This window comes from Emydura macquarii, unplaced genomic scaffold (genome assembly GCF_026122565.2).
Source record: "Emydura macquarii macquarii isolate MOO-44397 ecotype Brisbane River unplaced genomic scaffold, CSIRO-AGI_Emac_v2 contig_1300, whole genome shotgun sequence".
In the NCBI taxonomy this organism is placed as follows: Eukaryota; Metazoa; Chordata; order Testudines; family Chelidae; genus Emydura; species Emydura macquarii.
Genome location: NW_027131437.1, coordinates 739,164 through 754,735, shown reverse-complemented (window position 1 = coordinate 754,735; position 15,572 = coordinate 739,164). Strand labels below are relative to the sequence as shown.

At 43.3% G+C, this 15,572-nt stretch overlaps 1 protein-coding gene across 4 annotated transcripts in view; it reads right to left on the bottom strand.

The window, feature by feature from the left end:
* DTNB (dystrobrevin beta) overlaps positions 1-15,572 on the bottom strand; it is a 326,819-nt gene that overhangs the window by 225,072 nt on the left and 86,175 nt on the right. For all 4 annotated transcript variants that reach the window (XM_067550478.1, XM_067550479.1, XM_067550480.1 and 1 more), the window contains 2 exons: positions 13,745-13,850; positions 1,104-1,270 (listed from right to left, as the gene is read on the bottom strand). In XM_067550478.1, the coding sequence (XP_067406579.1) occupies positions 1,104-1,270; positions 13,745-13,850 (273 nt within the window). The remainder of the gene's footprint in view (positions 1-1,103; positions 1,271-13,744; positions 13,851-15,572) is intronic.

Below are 15,572 nucleotides of genomic sequence, written 5' to 3'. Positions count from 1 at the left end.
TGGGGTCTACCATACTTTCTTTGCCCTCTGCTGGAGGTGTCTGTGCCCTGCTCAAGGAAAACCCACTCAGACAGGCTACTAACAAGATTTAGTCCTCCAGAGCTTAGAAAGGCCAGGAGGAGACACTTACCAATCAGCAATCAACAAGGCAGTTAAGAATGCTTGCTTGTTTCTTCTCAGGGGCAGTGGAGGGTGAGACTGGGACAGAGGAGAAGCTCCTCAGTGCTAGCCTGGAACCTAAGGGCTAGGACAGGGTCTTGCCCTCAAATGCTTGTCTTTGCAATTTGCTTGTTTGTTTGTTTAAAGGTGCAGACAGAAAAATTCTGAGTTTTGTTATCCTTAACTGTTTAGAGACTGATGTCAAGCTTATGGCACTGACCACCCTGCTCCAAGCAGGACACAACTTGTGGACTAAGGCAAGGGATGACTGCAGTACCATGCTTGATCCTATCGGGGATGCTACAGAACCACCCCACCTGTGACAGCCTGTTTCCAGACCTTTGAATTATTAGCTATGACTTGGGATATGCTCATCATCTAGTTGTCTGATAAACTGTTTTTCCAAACTTTACTTCCTGTGTATCTTAGATTATCAGATTTTTGGGTTAAGAGTCTATCTCCCCCAATATGTACAGTCCAGCTCCATGCACAACAAAGTCAAACATTTATTTATTTTAAAGAGCTACTAAGTTCAAGAAGAACACTTTGCCAAAAAGAGCACCCTGTGTACATAGTGTTTTCTTGCTTTGTGATTACATCACAACTACTGTGGGTTATTAGGCTGGTAAAAAGAGGGATGCAGGAAAGTATGGTATTGGGGAAAAGAGGAAGACAACAAATATTTTGTTTTATAGGTCTCAGACTGCAAGGCCCTTGAGAGTAGGCACTATATCATCAGCACTGAGCAAAATGATCATGTCATATAAATAAATATAATTATGTATAACTCTCAATAAAGTACAATGTGCCTATTTATAAGCTCCTATTTGAAAACCTTTAAGATTTAACCTGTGATTCTAAACCTATTACAAAAACATCTTAAGCTTCCAAAAGTAATTTGCATAGTGATGGTCAGTGCATTATTACAAACAAAGTTGAGTTACCCAAGAGGAATGCTCCTTCATCTGATGTTGGTTGCTATGAGGGCCATTTGCATGGCCACGCCAAAAACAGTTTTGACAGAGCTGGTAGTTGTGGCACTGCTGGCATCGGTACCGGAAACCCATCATGCTCTCACATCGACAATATGAACATTCCACAGGATGGAAGACTTTAGGGGGGAAAAGCAATAAGAGAACCTTAAAAAGTGTTATTTTACTATTATCTGAAAAAAAAAACACACAAAATAAATCTGATTCCTCAATAAGGATAAAGTTCCTAAACATCAAAATAAAATTTGCTAACAAATTCATATTTATAAGAATCATTTACATTAAACAAGTTAAAATAATTTATTTCTACTAAATGTGTTCCTATTCAGATACTATCTGATCCTGATATCTGTATGTAAGTTTGACAACCTAAAGTATACACCATATCCAAGGATTTTCAAGTCTAATATATGGCAGTCTACCAAAGAACTTGGTGGAAGTCCCATTGCTTTTGACTTTAAAACTAAATTGGCTGAAATACTTAATGTACTGAAGGGAACAATCCTGCAATAGAAGGAGGATGGACTTGATGACAGGTCTTTTCCATCTCCATCATATGAGTCAATCACAAAATGATGTATGTTACACTCTGTTAAAACACAGCCAATACCTAGATATAAAGTTGAGTTCTGAGTTTATTTTTGAGCACCCAAAAATATGCTAGAGGAATTGACAACAAAGACACTGTACCTGTATAAGAGAGTCTACAGTCTAAATTAGACATGACAAAGAGTGAGGGTCACAAGCAGAGCAAAAAAGGAGGGGAAAAGGAGACGGGGAAATGGTAAACAAACAAAGAAAAGAGCATATAATTACTCTGCAAGGCACATACTCCTCTTAGTGGTTCTGTTGATGTAGTTTTTCCTTTCCAGTTTTATTTGATTCTATAGTTTATCTTTTCCTCCCTTTCATTCTTTGTATAAGAGATGACTGAAGTGAGCTTTTAGGAGAGATGAAATGAGGAATGTGTGAGGTAAAGGAGATAATTTTAAAATGGAATAAATTTGGAAGGCAGCAGGGTGGAGGTGGAGATGGAAATGAAAAAAGGGTACAAAGGGAACCTCAATGCTATCAACACTACTGGAGTGGAGAGAATGGGGTAACGCATAAAGAAGACATGGCCACTGATGTAGACTTGGGCCAGCAGTGTGGGATCTTGAATCCAATGATAGGGAATTTCAAGTTGATATGTTGGGCAACAGGGAAACTAGTGAAAAGATCTTATGAGGGTGAAAATGAAGTCAAAACCAAGAGACAAGGGGAAATGATATTGGTAACAGCATTTTGAATGGACAGCAGGGAGCAAGATAACTATATTATAAGATTGGAGAGGAGGATATAGTCGATATCAGTTATTATTTGAGGATGGATAAGCAATTCGGTCATCAGAATGGAAAGGAAATGGTGGATATTTTTGCAACATTGTGATGAAAAGTGACAGGACTGGGTCACAGCCTGGAGGTAGGAGAAATAAGACAGAACTGAAAATAATCCCCAGGTTACAGGCCTTGAAGGTAGGAGAATTGTGGGTGTTATCAACCATAATGGCAGTGGGAGAGAGTTTGTGAGGAAAGATTATGAGCTTAGTTTTAACTACGTCAAGTTTCAGATGACAGTGATCCTTACAAGGCGAGATATCTGAGAGAGTGAGAGATGCAAGATTATCCCGCAGGAGACTGGTCTGGATGGAGAAGTATATCAAAATTGTCATTTTAGATGTGATAGTTAAACTTATGCAAACGGGGAAGAAAGCATACCAAAGGATAAATGTAGAGGGAGAAGACAAAGCCCTGGCTGGGATGATTTAGTTGGGGTTAGTCCTGTTTTGAGCAGAGGGTTGGACTAGATGACCTCCTGAGGTCCCTTCCAACCCTAATCTTCTATGATTCTATGAGTAAGGGGACAAAAACAAATTCTTTAGGAAGTGAAGAAGGAGAAAGACACCAAATGACACACTAAAAAAAGAAAAGGCAGTGGTGGAAGGAGAATGAAAAGAGGACAGTCTCAGAAAATAAGAGAGGAGGAGGAAAGTTCTGCAGAAAGGTCAAGCAGGATGAGGATTAAGCACTCAGACTCAGTTAAGAAAAGGATGTTCAAGATTTTGGCATAAGACCATTTTCTGGGGGACATCAGCATGTGGATGAAAAGTAACTGGTTGAAATAATAGTTCAGACGGCAATGATTTGAGAGATAGAAGTGCTTTGAAGAACTTGCTGCCACCATAACAATGATCTTCATTCAGATTTCTACTCTCAGATTGTCCTCCTAGACTTGCCATCAATAGCTGTGGCTGTAAAAAAGGGCAATATATGGCTATGAGACTTCATTCTATCCTGAAAGACTTGGGCTGGCCACACTGATCTACACATTAAAGATCTATAGACTTGATTATTTTAAAATAATATACTTAGGGAATGAAACTGTTGGCCCAATTATATTCAGTTACTTAAAAATGTAGCTACCTACCTAATTAGCAACACATGCCACCAAAAACCTATCAACCCTAGTGCTTCATTCCTTACAAAGTTCCATGTTAAACACTAAATCAAGTTCAAAGCGTCAGCTCCGATTGTTAATTTTCTTCATGCAAACAGTCCAGACAATGAAAGAAACAGCCTCACTCTTCACAGCTGCTTTCAACAGGAACAATGGAGTTGTCATGCCTGAGATTAGTGATCATTAAATCAATGCTTTCTTTGCAACTAACCAGGAACAAGGAACTCCTGGAACACATCAGAATGATCACAAAGGGCATGTCAATACTGACGGCGGCAAAAATCGCCGCCACCAGATCGATCTTTCTGGATCGACTGAGCAGTCAGTGTAGACCTGCTCAATCAATCAGGAAGTTGACTGAGTAAAACCACCCCATCAGGTAGCGTAGCGCTGCATCGACGGGAACAGCAGCACAGTGAAGACACCACGCAGAAGGGAAGCACAGCAGTCGACGTGAGTTACGCAAGCTACTCTGTGAAGTCTGCGTAACTCCTGTCGACTGCAGCCGAATCTCCAGGTAAGTGTGGACCAGGGCAAAGACTCACCACCATTAGAATGGAATGGAACACACCCTCCAAACTGGCTTTCCCACAATTGACCACACACAAGCTTTCCCTCCCCACCAAGGAGAAAAAAACTGACATCTTAAGTTTTTCTTTTAAAATCCTTGGAAGGCTCATCCTTGGACTAATTCTCCCGAGAGCTGTCTGGGGAACATCTCACAAATGTAGGTCTGAATTTGAATTTGGCTGAGCAGCGAAAGTTGCACATTTTCCAAGACAATGAATAAGTCTTTCTAACTTCTGCAAATGAGGCATTCTGCACCACTCATCTTGTAGGGTTTTATCCACCATCTCCCCAAACAGATGATGGCATTTGGAGGGCAAGGGGAAAAACCAGTTAATTTTCTTCTTGTAACTATTCTTCTGAGAGATATGTTGCAGATGTGCATTACACTGTAGATGTATGCACACCTTGTGCATCAATGTTAGAGTGGGCAGCCCCACCCACCACCAAGCTCCTCCTGCTCCAACCAAGGATATAAAGGGCAGAGCCACCCCCATCCCCTTCAGTTCCTTTGCACAGGAACCTAGCAATAAACTCTGACACATCAGGGAAGGATGCTGGGCCACGTAATGGATACATGCAACACATCTCAAAGAACAACAGTTACAAGATGGCAAGTAACCATTTTTCTTCAAGTGCTTGCATATGTCTATGATGCTGTAGATAACTCCCAAGCCATTACCGCAGGAGGAGGAACTCACAGTCTCAGAGAAAGAGGGACTGTAGGACCGCCTTGTCTGTATTTGCATCTTCCCTCAAGTGGCGGAGTGCATGAGGTCTAGTGAAAGCATGAACTAAGGACCATGTTGCTTCTCTACATACGCCCATAATTGGGATGTGTGCCAGAAATGCTGTTGAGGTTGAATATGCTGTCAGCAAGTGTTCTATGAGTCTATCAGGAGGCATTACTCCTTTAGCAGCATAAGCCATTGCAATGCAGTTAGTGATCCATTTGAAGAGCCTGGGTTGTGACTGGATGATGCCTCACTTGTTCTGCGTAGATAAGAACAGCTAAGAAGAAACCTGAAAAGGTGTAGTCCTATCCAAGTAAAAAGTCAACATGTGCCAAATATTGAGGGTGTGGAGTTCTCTCATACCTGTGCGCATGAAACTTTGGAAAGAAAGCTAGCAGACAAATTGGTTTAGGTAGAAATCAGAGACCATCATGGAGAGGAGCTTCCAAGGACCCTAAGACAGACTTTGTCCTTGTAAAGAATGTGTAAGAACGTGACTAATGCATTCAGTTCATCTACCCTCCTGGCAGAGGTGAAGAAAGGAGCACAGCGTCGAAGACTCAAAAGGAGGGTCCATAAGCACAGACAACACCAGTTTCAGACCCCACAAAGGTGTTAAGTCTCAGACTGCAGGAAATAATCTGTTTAAAGCTTTTAGGAATCTGGTCATGATGGAGTTAGTAAAAATAGTCTTGCCATTTATATAAAGATGAAAAGCCAAAGTGTCCTCCAGATGCACCTTAACAGAGCTGAGCACCAAACCCAACTCCTTAAGGTGCCAAAGAGAGTCCAGGATTGTCTGAATGCTGGTCTGAGTTGGGGACACATTATGGGAGGCTGTCCAGACGGAGAAATGTTTTTACTTACTCAAGTAAGTAGCTCTAGTGGAAGGTTTTCTATTATTAAGGAGAATGTTCTGGACAGCCACTGACAAATGCATTTCCTCCGTACTCAACCACCGATGAACCATGCTGTGAGGCACAGCCCTTGAGGATTTGGGGGCAATACTTGCCCATGATTGTGCGTTAGAAGGTCCTTGGTCTGAATACCACATCCGCCTTGGCCAGGCTGGAGCTATAAAGACCAATCTGCCATGATCTTTCTTGAGCTTGATGATGACCCTGGAAATCAGGGACACTGGTGGGAATGCATAAAGGAGGTTCTTGTCCCAGGGACACAGGAAAGTATCTGATAGGGATCAGAGGCTGTGACCTGCCCTGGAACAAAACCAGGCACACTACCTGTTCTGCCTAGTCTCAAAGTCCATGGATGAAAACCCCCTATTGCAAAACACCCAAGTGAGAATGTTTGTGTTGAGGGACAATTTGTGGTCTAAATTGAAGGATTGGCTCAGATTATCCACCAGGACATTTTGAACCCCTGGTAGGTGATAAGCCTTGACAGAGGTCTTGAATACACCAGTTCCACAACTTGTGTGCCTCTTGACAAAGGCAGTTTGACCTAGCACCATCTTGTTTGTTCACAAAAAATAATGTGCTGTTGCTGGTGAGTACCTGGACAGTCTTGACCTGGATATGAGTCTGGAACTGATAAACAAAATATCACTTGCAGCTTTAAAATGTGTATGTGAAGCCTGGCCTCATGGATAGTCCACAATCTCTGAGCCTAAAAGAAGCCCACATGCACTCCCCATTCCACAGTCATGGCATCTGTTACCAGAGTCATGGAAGTGAGAGGGGGAGAGAAGGGAACTCTTCTGCATACTTTGTCTGGGCCCATTGACCAGTTCAGATAAGACATCATATTTGGAATGTGAACCAGCTTGTCTAGATGGTGAAACTGAGGACGATATGCTGAGTTGAGCCATGCCACCAGCACCCTGAGGTGCCGTGTAGCATGAGGGGTAACATCTGTTACCATGGACCTATGATCCTGAGGCAATCCCTCACAGTGGTCTAAGGATGATCCTTGAGGTATACACACAGGTTCCACAGAGTCTGAAACCTAGAAAGAGGCAGGAATGCTCTGGCAGATGCTGAATCCAGGACTGCCCCAAGGAATTCTATTCTCTGGATAGGCAATATTGAGTTCTCTTTGTTTAACTGCAGGCCCAGTATGTTGAAGAGACTCAGTGTTTGATGGACAATGGACTGAACCTGATGTCTGGAGTGACTCCACACCAGCCAGTCATACCAATACGCCTCTGTTGCAGAAGAAAGACACCACCACTGCCAGGCATTTGTTAGAAATCCCTCAGGGCTGGCAACAGGCCAAATGGCAGAACTATACACTGGTAGTGGTTGTGGCCTACAATGAACCTGATCTATGGCCAGGATAGATTGGCACATGGAATTTGGTATCCTGTCAGTCAAGAGCAGCATACCAGTCCCTCAGATCTAGGAATGAGATAATCATAGTCAGGAAAACCATGCAAATCTTTATCTTACTGATGTAACTGGTCAGGTTCCAAAGATTCTAGGATGCATCTGAGACCCCCTCTGCTTGGGAATCAGAAAGTACCAGGAACAAAACTACCTGCCCCGATGAAGGGGGGGCACCACTTTTATCGCTCCCAAAGAAGGCAGAGTTTGCCCTTCTTGTCTTTACACAGGCTCATGAGGGGGTCCCTGAAGAGGAACTGGGAAAGTGGATGGGGGTGGGTATAGCAAGGAAGTGCAGGATATATCCCAGTTCCATCACACTTAGCATCTATTTGTCCAAGGTGATGGATTGCCACACAGGCAGGAAATTGAACAACTTGTTTGGAAAAGGTAGGGGCCGGCCACAGAGATCTGATAAACTAGCATGTGGTCATAGAATGATAGAAGATTAGGGATGTAAGGAACCACAAAGAGGTCATCTAGTCCAACCCCCTGCTCAAAGCAGGACCAACCCCAACTAAATCATCCCAGCCAGGGCTTTGTCAAGCCGTGCCTTAAAAATCTCTAAGGATGGAGATTCCACCACCTCCCTAGGTAACCCATTCCAGTACTTCACCACCCTCCGAGTGGAAAAGGTTTTCCTAATATCCAAGCTAGACCTCCCTCACTGCAACTTGAGACCATTACTCCTTGTTCTGTCATCTGCCACAACTGAGAACAGCCTAGCTCCATCCTCTTTGGAACCCCCCTTCAGGTAGTTGAAGGCCGTTATCATATCCTCCACCCCTTCTCTTCTGCAGAATAAACAAGCCTAGTTCCCTCAGCCTCTCCTTGGAAGTCATGTGCACCAGCCCCCTAATCATTCTCACTGCCCTCTGCTGGACTCTCTCCAATTTGTCCACATCCTTCCTGTAGTGGGGGGCTCAAAACTGGACACAATGCTCCAAATGTGGCCTCACCAGTGCCGAATAGAGGGGAATAATTATTTTCCTCGATCTGCTGGCAATGCTCCTACTAATGCAATATTCCGTTAACCTTCTTGGCAACAAGGGCACACTGTTGACTCATATTCAGCTTCTTGTCCACTGTAACCCGCAGGTTCTTTTCTGCAGAACTGCTGCCTAGTCAGTAGGTCCCCAGTCTGTAGCAGTGCATGGGATTCTTCCGTCCTAAGTTCAGGACTCTGCACTTGTCCTTGTTTTCCACATCTTCCACATACAATTCAAATCTTCTGTTTCAAGGCCTAGGGATGCCTCAAACCCAAGGAAGTAGAAGGCATCTGCCTTCTCCTCTGCAATCTTTCTCGCCTCTTAGATTGATCAGCCTGGCTGAAGGGGTAATATTGTCAAGGCTGATATGTGGATGATGTTTTGGCTTCTTTGTCAGGATGTAGGCCCAAGGACTTCAGAACTGCTCTCAAGTCCTTCAGGGTATGCAAAATGTCATCTGTTTTGGATGAAAACAAGACACATTCTTTGAAGGGGAAGTCCTCAGTCATGTGTTTCACCTCTGCAGGAATCCCTGAGGATTGCAACCAGGAAGAAGAGCACATTGTTAAAGCTGTTGCTATGGCTTTGGTTGCAGAGTTCACAGGAAAGCCTGCAGCACTGTGTGAGAAATGAGGTAAGCCTCCACAACAAACTATTGGAATTGTTCCCTTGAATTTTCAGGCAGCTTGATGACAAACTGCGATATGGCTTCCCTTTGGAGAAGTCACATTGTGATAACAGAGAATGATGATTGGCAATCCGAAGCTGAAGACTTGATTTAGAATAAACTGTCCTGCCAAAAAGATCAAGCTTTTTAGCATCCGTGCCCATGGGGGTGGCCTTAGCCTGACCCTGATGACTTCTCTCATTCACTATGTCTACAGTCAAAAAGCCAAATGTGGGATATAGACACAACTATTCAAACCATCGAGACAGAAACTAGCATTTCCATTCTGTTCATCTGGCCACTGGAGGAATGGAGGAAGGGGTCTGCCAGATTGCTCTGGCTAGTTGTATGATGTCATCATTTATAAGTAGGGTGACCTTCCCTGCTGTAGGAGGATGGAGAATGCCAATGAGTTTTTGTGTATTCTTATTGACAGGCATTTGGATGCCCAAAGAGGCTGCCATTCTCTTGAATGACTCCCAATGTACTTTAAGGTCATCCAGGATTGGGGAAGATGTCTCTGGTACCAGGGGCTTGTCAGGTAAAGAGCTGTGAAGTGGAGGCAAGAAAGATGGCCACTCTAAGTTGGTCTTGTAGTACTGGTACTGGCTCCAGAACCAGCAGCTGCCCAAAAGCTGGCAGTGGTCAGATGAGTGCATGGGAGCTGGGACGGTGATCAGTATTTACTGTCACCAACTTCTTGGAACCAGCAGAAAATGCATCCCCCCTATGGGTATCTAATCATACAAGATTATATAGATCTGGATGCTGGAGGCATCTGCCATGGCAACCAGTAGGGACAATGGGGGGAGCACCAGTCTTAGCTGACCCAAGAATCCTATTTCCTGGATGAAGCCTTCTCAAAGCCATGCTGATGTGATGTCCAGAGTGAGCTTTAGACTCTCAGAACTGGGATCCTTGGTGACCTTGATCAGGACGTGTGCCTGGAATGCAGTGTGAGGAGCAGCACAGACTGCTTCCTGGTTGCCGGCAGTATGCAGTTTGGGGATCCAGGGCCAGCTCTTAGACAGATGTTGCTATAGAGGAGTGACCCAGTACCAACAGTCTAGAAAGCTGTGTTTGTGTTGAGAGAGGGTCTTCACCCTGAAGCAAAGGTGACAGCAGTACCGACAGCCATAGTAAGTCTCTAGCCACAGCATAAGCCTTTGGCATATTTGGTACCGACACGGTCTGCTGCCCTGCAGCAATCAGGGAAGAAGGCTTTGTCACCATTGAAGTAATAGCTAGTATCAGCAATCCCAGAGAGGGCACCAGGTAGACAGCTCAGGTCTCTTTGAGTGAGTCACCACTAGAGGGAAGTGAACCAAAGGGCGTGTTCTACCTTCAGTATCTGACGGACCGTCTATAGAAGAGTCTTGCACTCTGGCCTTCGAATAGCTGGATGCCAGTTTCTGCTTGTGCATCTGAGACTGGGACTCTGGTGCCCTGGGCCTCAAAGAGGACAGTCCTGGAGACAGAGCTTTCCTGTGGTCTCTTTCAGCTGATGCAGCCATGGACACACTGGGAAGGAGTCTTTGAAGAGCTTCCCTGAGATGATCGAGAGGGCTCCAGTGCTGGTCTGAGGGCAGCATCCATGAGGATATACTGGAGACACTTCCCTAGCTTCTTCATCCTAGTCTTGAAGCTGCAACAGACACAATGCCTATCTCTGATGTGGCCCTAACTCAAGCACTCGAGGCAGCAGGAGTGAGGATCACCAACAGTCATAGGCTTTCTGCAGCCCAAGCAATGTTTGAATACCAGGGACCTTGGCATAGGCTCCCCTGGTAATGGGAGGGATCTGGAGACCAGCTAGACTGGGGGAAAAACCCCAAAAGATGGGATAAAACAAAAGAAAAGAAAAAAGTCAAAAGATTTTTGAATGCCATTAGGCACATTGAGTAGTTTGTTCATGAGGAACACCAGTGGTCCAACCCTGGATGGTAAGAAGTGACAGAAGGGTGGGGTAAGCTCTACCCTTTATACCCTCACTAGAGCATAAGGCGCTGAGCAGTGGTTGAGGCCACCCCACCGGGACCACTGGGGAAAACACAGCCGCCCTAGAGCACAAAGCATGCACACACCTACAGTGTAATGGACATATAAGAGAACTTGAAGAACAGACCTTGCTTGGCCTGGGAATCATGCTGCAAGGTTTTGATTCATATCATCTTTCTGCCCCAGGCACCACCACTGAGAATAAAGATACTCACATAACGAGTCCCAGAGATGTGTTATATAAGAAGTCTGTCACTAGATGGAATCTTTCTGGCATCTTTTATGCTCTGCAAAAGCCCTTAGGAAGGATTTCTTGATTTCTGGTGCCCTAATCAACAAAGACTTGAAACAATAAACCAAGGCAGGCCGGGATGCAATGTATTTGGTGAGGAGAGTTCATAATTCTTTTTGAGATGGGCCTCCATATTTTTGTATCACAAGCATTTGTCAGTGTCACTGTAACTTCTAGAACAGTGTTTCTCAAACTTTTTGTGCTGGTGACCTCCTTTGGGCTTAAAAATTAATAGTGACACCCCCCCACCCCCATACTAAGACTTGAAAAAATTGTGACCCTCTACCTTAAATATCATTAAGTAAATTATGAATAATACTAGCTCAGCAGCATTGTTAAACTAATATTAAAAAACCTATGTAAATATCAGGGCCGGTGTTAGAGGGTATCAAGCAGGACAATTGGCCAACTCTCCATGCAACAGGGGGCGCCATGAAGCTAAGTGACATGCTTCAGTCCCCACCATCTGGGGCCAAAGCACAAACCCACATCACATGCGGCTGAAGCATGTAACAACTTTACAGGTCCCCCTGTGGTGTGGGGGCCCAGGCAATTGCCCTGCTTGCAACCCCCCAAATGCTGGCCCATTCCACGATCTCCCTGGAGGTCGTGATACCCAGGTTGAGAAACACTCCTCTAGAGGACTACATTTGTAATGCTAACAGTGATTAAATCCACTCTGTCCACTACTTTTCATCTCCCTTCTGTAAAGGAGTTTTTAGGGAATCTGTATAATTTGCAAACATGCTTGCAGGAAAAGAGTTTCTATTCAGGATGCTGTTCCTTAATGACAACTCATAAAACAGGGTGCATGGAAAATTACTTGTCCCCCTTTTCTCTGAGACAGAACATTCCAACAGTCTGTTTTCTCCTGTTCATCTGCAGAGAGACCTAGGGCCCTGTAGATCTCTATGAAAAAGTCGAGATCTTCTGTGTAGTGAGGCGGACTGGCCTCTCTCTGAACTGGAGAGCACTACACTTCCCCTGGTGGGCAGAGCTAAATCCATCCTCCCCCGCCCCCTTCCAGAAGTCCTGGGGTGGGACAGGAAGTATAAAAGAGGAGTCCTGGAGCTAAATTGGGGCTGAAGAACCCCAACTGCATCTGCCATATTGCTTAGCTAGAATACTGATTAACTACAAAGGAGACAAACATCTGATTGGAAGGAAAAGTTAGCCAACAAAAGTGCTCCACTCTGACAAGGTGCAATCAAAAAGAAATTTTATATAGTACTGGCAATCAATTAATGGGTCCAGAACTAGAAAAAACACTAACTAGATAGCCAGAAACACTACCTAAGGATGAAAAATTACTGAGTTAAGATAATAGATTCAAAGAATGAGAATCAACCAAACGAACAAAAAGCTAGTATGGTGTTTGTAGGCAGCCTGTTCCATCACTGTAAAGTTGAAGAAGAGGGAACAGTAGTTAGAGAGATGAATGGGACTGGAGGAAGATTTTCTAAGGATGGAGAACATTATGGCATTGATAAGGAGATGGAGGAATGTGTTAGGTTACAGGTGAAGAAGAGCAGAGTTTTTTTGTTTCAATGTATATGTAAAGTACCATGCACACCTATCATGCTGTATAAATAAATACACAATAAATTTTAGGAAACAGCAACTGGACCTTCCATTTGCACTCTAGAAATGACAAAAGCTTTCGCCAGGTGTAAAGTGGAAGGACAACATCCCCTGTAGAAATGACTAAGCTTCAACTTGTCTTGTATGGTCCTTGGTGAACCAATGGATCCATAGCAGATGACCGCCTCAAAAGTGGAAGTTGTGATGTCTGATACAGGAGGACGGGGAGTGTTCCCATATCTAGCACACCAGTCAAAGACCAGCTTGCATGCAGTGCCTCACCACAAGAAGTATATTTGTTGTCCTTTTAGCCTTCTCCAATTTTTCAAACCCTAATCACTTCTTAGAGAAATACCTTCTTGAGTAGGTGTAACTGGGAATTTGCAGCTAAGAAAAGCTCTAAATGTGAAAGGAGGGAGCTCAGCCCTCATGTTGTTCACAGTGGGAGGCAGAAAATTATTGGGACACTTATGAGACACTCAACCTGGACTGACACCCTAAAATCTTCCTACTGATAATAATTGTTCAAAGGTGATATAAGTGAAAATCCTTTAAAAGTTGTGGACTGATCTTGTTCATTTGCAGAAGTCATTTTTTCTGAAGCTTATATATTTTATTTTTAATCCTGTGTTGTTAATGATTTTAGAACTCAAATTAAAAAGAATAGTTTTAAATAATACGATTATTCTAGACTATTGCTTAATTTTCTGTGTGGTTATAGGGTCTAGTTTTCAGAAGGGATGAGCAACCACATTCGCCCTGAAGGTGTTCAGCTCCTCTGAGAATTACGCCCTGAATGATCTAGGACTACATCATACAGTGGGGACAATCTGGGAAAGCAAACACTGAAATCCAATGTATGGAAAAGAACATCATATATACACTTTTCTGAACAGAAATTTCAGACATAATAAATATTTAACTTACCATTTTCAACATGTGCAAGTCTGTGCATGAGAGGTAGCCACACAAGGCACTGGGGGGGTGGATCAACCATCATTGTGTCTAAAAACATATTTAGCGTTATCTTTTTCTGTAAAAGAAACAAAAACATGACTCACTTTCAAAAGAGAATTGCATTCTTTGTAATTACCTCCATCCTATGGTTTCTTTAGTATTATTTACGGAGTACCAACAGCGTGTTCCATATTAAAGGACAGATACAATCACTCTCCCTCCCCAAGGAATTTTCAATCTTAATTAGACAGTACCTCACAAACAAGGAAGTACATAGTACACACATTAATTATCAATTAATACGTAAGTAAATTCATAGGAGACGAATATATAGTCAGTACTTTGAGAGTTACAGTGGAAAGGCCTTGCGAAAGAAGTCATTTAAAGGAGGGCTGCAAGTTCTATACTTAGATTTCATCAATCAATATCAAGTGTGAACTCCTCAAGCACTATAACCAGCCTTAACATGGAGTTCCAGACAGTCCTCTTTGGTACTCTGGCCTATCTCGCCACTCAGGTAATCTTGCCTTTGTGATAGAATCACCATAATATTCCGGTTACTCCCAGTCCCAGAGGACCAGTCACCCCAGGTCAATTGCACCTTAGCTCTCACAAGAAAGACAATGCTTGTAGCCAATCCTATAATGAACTATCTGAAGAGTTATTAACTAAGAAAAAGTAATGAGTTATTTACAAGATTAAAGCAGGTAAACATACAAACACAAATGAATTACAGTTTTAAGTTTCAAAGGGTAATAGAAGCTAATACAGAGTTTGCCCTTCAGGGCTAACCCAAGACAAGCACTGGGGCTTTTTTGCTTATGCTTAGTAATCCTTAACTCTCGCAGACCAAGCAGCATAAAGATACAGTTTCTCTTTGTTAGGGATTTGTATTCCCTTCTTCCAGAGTTCAAGCTGATGGGATGAATCCATATGCACATCTCCTCCTTACAGATGTAGGGCTAACCTTTTTTTTTTTTTTTTTTTTCCCGGGGGGGGGGGGGAGAGAGAGGAAGGAGAGTCTTTTGTCCTCTGATGTTCCACAATGATTTGTCTGGTGTCTATGGGCTTTCTTTTGTGGGCAGGAGGTAACACCTCCTGTGGCAAACCAGTATTTCACACTTGGTAATGCTTCTCCTGACTAGTGGTTTATTGTTTCAGAGCAAACACTTTTACAGGTACAGAGCAAACACTCAAATATTACCTTATAACATGAGACAGAGATATTAAATGTGAGATTAATGCACGCAGCAACTTACAAGCATTTCATAAAGTCTAAACACTAAACATATTCTTATAAATGTAATACCTATTTTAACACTACTAACACACAGGTGAGCTAGACTTGTTTCCAGCTACATATTGGTCAGTGTTCATTTGAGGCCTAGGGGCCTTGCATGAGCTGGCACCTGGTCTGCCAGCAGGACAAAAAATTCACATCTTTTACCACTGGTTTCATCACTTACCGCACATAATGTGTGAGTGTGTGTAGAACTATTACAATCAAAATGAGCCATCATATCAACAATACTGAATGGCACATGGGGAAAACAAGTTAACCAACAATTTGTCTGATAATTTACGTTACAGTTGGCAGTGTTTTGATTGGCAATTGTACTAGAATTGAACAAACTCTTACAGTAAAGAAAGAAGGGCTGGCTAGCTTGACCCTGGTCCTGAATTTCGGGAAATGAATGCTCATTCAAGGCTTCTGGTTTTGAACTGCAGGCCTGCTCTATCCTCTTGTTCACATGTGTTAAACACTGCCTGAAATTTGTGTCAGCAGTTATTCAGGGTG